Source organism: Marmota marmota, unplaced genomic scaffold, assembly GCF_001458135.2.
Source record: "Marmota marmota marmota unplaced genomic scaffold, marMar, whole genome shotgun sequence".
Lineage (NCBI taxonomy): Eukaryota > Metazoa > Chordata > Mammalia > Rodentia > Sciuridae > Marmota > Marmota marmota.
This window is the reverse complement of record NW_025999900.1, coordinates 7,692,363-7,698,199: the sequence shown is the minus strand read 5'-3', so window position 1 is coordinate 7,698,199 and position 5,837 is coordinate 7,692,363. Positions and strand designations below refer to the sequence as shown.

Genomic DNA, 5,837 nt, shown 5'->3' with positions numbered 1-5,837 from the left:
CCCCCCGCTTGACCGCATGGCTGATTCAACCTCAGTGTCAATCAACTTTTTTTCCTCCTCTTCCTCATTTAAATAAGTTTAAAGCTCCTCCTCCCCCCAGCCCACCAAATCTGAAACTTTATAAATTGGGCTTTGCGCGCCGCAGCCCGGGAGAGTCAGAAAGGCGAGGGGCGCCGGGAGCAGGCGTGTGGGACTCCAGACCGGAGAGCCGGAGGCTGCGCCTTCCCTGCACCGGGACCTTCACGACACACCAGATCCTCGCGCCCCTGCCCCGTGCGAGCTCCCACGATGACCACCACCCTCGTGTCTGCCACCATCTTCGACTTGAGCGAAGTTTTATGCAAGGTAAAGTGGAGCGGAGATTTTGAGTCTTTTTCTTTTGCTTAAAAGAAGAACTCCTGAAAGTTCGGTTCTTGGGAAGCAGGGGGTAGAGGGTAATGAAGGGAGATGGCTCTTCTCTCCGCCCGCATTTCCCCACTTTGAAGGAATTTGACCGTGTCCTCTTCACTCTTTGAGTTTCAACAGTTCCCGGTGCGGTTACATGTGAATCTGGGGAGTTTTGGGGGGGCGAAGTTTGTGAGGCGGGGCTCTTTGGGGGACTGGCCGGGATTAGGACAAGTTTTGGGCGACATAGTGTGCTGCTTGAGTTGAGGTTTGCTGGACTAGTTGGTTCCTCTGTGCGCGCTCTGGGTCTCTGTACCGCCGGCAGGGGTTCGATACTGTTCAGCTTCTTTGCCGGCCCTTGAGGGTGGGGTCCCTCGGGGAAGTGAGTCTCGAGATGATGTGGGAGATTTCTCTCTCTGCTTTGGGGAAGCTGGAGATCTGCAAGGAAGAAAAAGGCCAAGAGTTAATTCATGAAGATGTAGCAAAGCAAGTTTGCAGTAGGACTTGTGACCACCTCAGCTCAGCTGGGCTTCCTCCCGCGATAACAGATCACGGTGCAAATTTTGGGAATGAAAGTGGGTTGACCTGCTTACCTGTGTTGCCAGGCACCGCTCCTGGTGGGCCGGGGGATGCGTGACAAAATGCTGCTTGAGCTCTAAGAATACCCCTCCAATAAGGATTTCGGGGCCTTTTTAAGCCGGGTAGCTTGTCAGCTGAAAACAAGTTTTAAAGTCGGAATGCTCCAGGAGTGTGTACATAACAAAAGCCTATGGATGTTGTTAAATTTTTTTCCCCAGCCCTCTACCCCGTATTTGAAAGGGTGAAGCTGCTAGGCTACTTTTAATTGGTGAAGTGTTTTGCCTTCTCTTAAACAGGTCGGGTCATGTTGCTCTGTTTTCCCAGCTTGCTGCTTCTGTAGGCGCAGCTGCCAAGGCCCCAGGGCTGCAGGGTTGGGGTGCAGGGACGCTGATTTAGCTGAAGAACAACATCAGAACTTGGAATTTTCAGCTTCCTTCCTTCCCTGCCTTCTCTAAAACACCACTAGCCAGGGCGGCTGCCTGAGCTCAGGGCTCTTCTTTTCCTTGCTCTCCAGTTCTTTGATCTATTTCTCTTTTTTTCACCCCCTCCTCCCACAGGATTTTTTAAATGAACCTCATTGTTGAGAACCAGCTCTCCACTGGGTTCCTGTAATCCGCTCGGTGGGGTGGTTGTGGTTACAGATTCCCGATCCCCTGCTGCTGATCCTTAGGGACCAACTTTAGAATTTGCACAATGACACCCACATGGGTGGGGAACCATCCCTCAGGTTCCCCACTGGCACCCTTTCCAAATCTTAGGTACAGTTTGGGCAGGTGACCAAGGCCCAGTTGGAATAGAACCCTGCCTGTGGTGCCCCCTACTCCCCCCGCCCCCCAGTCTTCTAACTACCACAGGGTGGGTGGGTGGGTTTGGAACTTTCCTTTTCCTTTCCTTCCCATCTGCAGCTTTGCAGTTCTAGATTAAACACTGGCACTCCTACCCAAGCCTCTCTTTTTTCAGCCTGGAGACCAAGTGCAAAGGCATCTTCCCAGTGAAGGGGGTGCGGAAAGGTGGGAGATAAGACTGTCCAGGGTACCCCTTCCCGGAGCTGTGAGTTCAGGCATCGCATCTCTCTCTAACAACCTCAGACCAGGCCCTCCCCCCAGCAAAAAAAAGTACAGGCAATCTAAAAACCTGTTGCCAGAGGAAGGGAACACTCCTGAAGAAGGAAGCTGAGTCTTGGGCCGGGTTGTGGAGGAAGGGGCTATCAATTGAGCAGGGGCTGATTAAGAGAGGCTTGGCTCAGGTGTACTCTTCTCTCTGGGATTTGCCCTGTTGTGTTGTGTGTGTTTGTGTGTGTGTGTGGGGGGTGGGGATCTAGAGAGTTAGCCTTGTGAGATATTCTGGGTTGAGGAATCTATTTGGGAGGCAAAGAAGTTGGATTTCATAGATAAAAATGATAGCATTGGTGATACAGGATATGAAGGTTCACACATAAAATAATTGTCACCCAGGCCAGGATTTTGTGATTTCTTATGCATGGGGCCAGAATAAACCCAGGTGGCTGGTGTGTGGGAGAAAGAGAAGGAAGGGGGTTCAGGAGCAAAGGTGGAGGTGGTTCTTTAGAGCAACTGGACATTTCTGATCATGGAGGGGGTTCTTAGCACCTTAGAAGGGTGCCCTTCTCTGGCCTTGTGACCGTCCTCCCTCACTAACCATCTTTTCTCTTCTCTCTCTTCCCTCCAGGGTAACAAGATGCTCAACTACAGTACTCCCAGTGCAGGTGGCTGCCTGCTGGACAGGAAGGCAGTGGGTACCCCTGCTGGTGGAGGCTTCCCTCGGAGGCACTCTGTCACCCTGCCCAGCTCCAAGTTCCACCAGAACCAGCTCCTCAGCAGCCTCAAGGGTGAGCCAGCTCCGGCTCTGAGCTCTCGGGACAGCCGCTTCCGAGATCGCTCTTTCTCCGAAGGGGGTGAGCGGCTGCTGCCCACCCAGAAGCAGCCAGGGAGTGGCCAGGTCAACTCCAGCCGCTACAAGACGGAGCTGTGCCGCCCCTTTGAGGAGAACGGTGCCTGTAAGTACGGGGACAAGTGCCAGTTCGCCCATGGCATCCACGAGCTCCGCAGCCTGACCCGCCATCCCAAGTACAAGACGGAGCTGTGCCGCACCTTCCATACCATCGGCTTTTGCCCCTATGGGCCCCGCTGCCACTTCATCCACAACGCTGAGGAGCGCCGCGCCCTGGCCGGGGCCCGGGACCTCTCCGCTGACCGTCCCCGCCTCCAGCATAGCTTTAGCTTTGCTGGGTTTCCCAGTGCCGCTGCCACCGCCGCTGCCACGGGGCTGCTGGACAGCCCCACGTCCATCACCCCACCCCCCATCCTGAGCGCCGATGACCTCCTGGGCTCACCTACCCTGCCTGATGGCACCAATAACCCCTTTGCCTTTTCCAGTCAGGAGCTGGCAAGCCTCTTTGCCCCTAGTATGGGGCTACCTGGGGGTGGCTCCCCCACCACCTTCCTCTTCCGGCCCATGTCTGAGTCCCCTCACATGTTTGACTCTCCCCCCAGCCCTCAGGATTCTCTCTCGGACCAGGAGGGCTACCTGAGCAGCTCCAGCAGCAGCCACAGTGGCTCAGACTCCCCCACCTTGGACAACTCAAGACGCCTGCCCATTTTCAGCAGACTTTCCATCTCAGATGACTAAACCAGGGTAGGGAGGGACCCCTCAGCCTCCACTCCCCTCTCCCCACACCTACACCCCAATACCCTCACCTCCCTACCCACCCCATTCCCCACAACCCCTACATTAACAAGGTTAAGCTCAACCCCTTCCCCCAGAACCTTGGAATGCTCCCCCCTCCCTCTTTTTACCCTCCTAACATAAGGACAAGTCAATTTGTCAGTAGCTTCCTCTGGCTTGAAACCCCTCCCTCAATTTTATCGCCCACTCACCACGCATAACAGACAAGTCCCATATTTGTCAGTAGATGCCTTTTTTTTTTTCGGCTTAAGCCTTAAGTGCCAAATCACAAAAGAAAAAGCAGTAACAGTTTACAGAAGCAACTTAGTGCCTTGTTATCTAACTTTGTCACTGTGACTACATTACCTCTTCAGCGCCAGGGGGCACCCGCGGGCCTCCCTGAGCCTCTGCCCATGGGAGGGGGAGGGGGGAGACCCAGAACCAGCAGCTCCCCCCACTGGCGACACAACTGCACCTTCCCTTCCTTCAGTCTCCCACACACTTCCTCCTCTTCCGGTAGAGAGTTGCCCCCTCCCTTAGGAGAATTGTTGCTGGACTTGGGTTTTTGGGGAAACTTGTCTCGACATTGAAAATCTTTTTTTTTTTTTTTCATCCCAACCCGAACCCCTGTTGACTAATCTTGCCTGGGTTTGTGTAGGTCTGCAGGAAGGAAGGCTGAAAAAGCGGATGAAGATTTTGATATAAGTGGGACTTTTGTGATTTAATCTTTTTTTTTTCTTTTTTTTAAAGTGGGGAGGAAGGGGAAGCTAGATGGACTATGAGAGACTTGATTTTGGTGCTAAAGTTCCCCAGTTCATATGTGACATCTTTTAAAAAAAATGACAACAAAAAAAAAAAAGAGAAAAGCTTAAAAAAAAACATGTAAGGGGTGAGCAGTTAATGGTATTCATTCCACATACAATATCTGTGTAAAACGATTTCCTGTAGAAGTAGCTTTAATGGTTTTTGCTCTAGAATACCGTAGGTTGACCCTTAGAGCACTCACGCCATGCTTTTTTCCCTGGGTTTTAAACTTCATATAACTTTCAGAAATTGGAGAGCAAAAATTTTGCTTGTCACTGCACATCAATATAAAAAAGCTTATTTAACTTATCAAAACGTATTTATTGCCAAACTATGCTTTTTTTTGTTAATTTTGTTCATATTTATCGGGATGACAAATCCATAGAATATATTCTTTTATGTTAAATTATGATCTTCATATTAATCTTAAAATTTTGTGACGTGTCTTTTTCCTTTTTTTTCCACAGTTTTAATATATTATTCTTCAACAACATTTTTTTGTAACTTTACACTTTTTTTTGGTTATTTTATTTTAAAAAAATGAAAAATTAATTTAAAAAAATGCAAAAAACTGTTGGATTATTTATTTTAGAAATTCCCCCCTTTGTGTTGGACTGCAAATTGAGTTTCTTTCTCTTTAGGCCTTTCACAGGTAGGACTGAGAATGTATGTAAAAGTTCTGTGACAGTATAGAAGGAAAACGACTTTATGTATAGCTTCTAAAAGGGAAAAAAAAAAGAGAGAAACCCTTTGACTTCCACGTGCCCATCTCAAGACATTCCGCTCGCAGATTTGAGGTTCTGGATTCCAGGTTTGGAGTTTTCCAATGTTAGTGTAAACAGAACTGGCGCACACACACATTAAGATGAATGTAATTATTATTCCTCTTGCTGGTCACTACCGTCGCTTTCTATTTCTCTTTCTTTGTGTGAATTTATTTAAAAGAAAAAAAAACTTTTTGTAACGACTATTTGCAGTTTAAAATCAATAAACCCCGTTTTTCAAGAAACTGATCGTGAGGCTGGTCTTTCCTTGGTTTGTGGTTTGACTTTGCCAGGAGGGTTCGCCTGGTACCTTGTGTTGGTAGGAGGGGCAGTGGTTGGCCTCTTCTGGCACTTGATAGCTGAACCTGTAGCTCCCTTTGGTGAGCTTTAGTGGGGATGGAGGAGGCTGCGGGTGGAAGTTGGTTGGTTGGTTTGTTTTTTCTTTGCAAAGGAATCTACTTCCTGCTATATTGCTTCAGTGAGCCACAGCTCAGGGCCATCCGGCAGTCTCTGGTTAACCTGTGGTCTTTACTCCTTTGGGCAGTGGTTGGGGACCCAAAATGCTGGAGAGAGCCCATGACACACCAGCAGGCCTGGCTTGGAGCAAGTTCTGTTTAGATGCTT

The 5,837-nt window shown here is 49.6% G+C and overlaps 1 protein-coding gene across 1 annotated transcript; it reads left to right on the top strand.

Moving 5' to 3' along the window:
- The first annotated feature begins 2 nt into the window (after positions 1–2).
- Positions 3–5,458, top strand: Zfp36l1 (ZFP36 ring finger protein like 1). The gene is made up of 2 exons (XM_015490468.2): positions 3–345; positions 2,650–5,458. Exons 1-2 carry the CDS (start codon positions 289–291, stop codon positions 3,607–3,609), a joined length of 1,017 nt encoding a protein of 338 aa, XP_015345954.1. The 5' UTR covers positions 3–288; the 3' UTR covers positions 3,610–5,458.
- Positions 5,459–5,837: the final 379 nt, after the last annotated feature.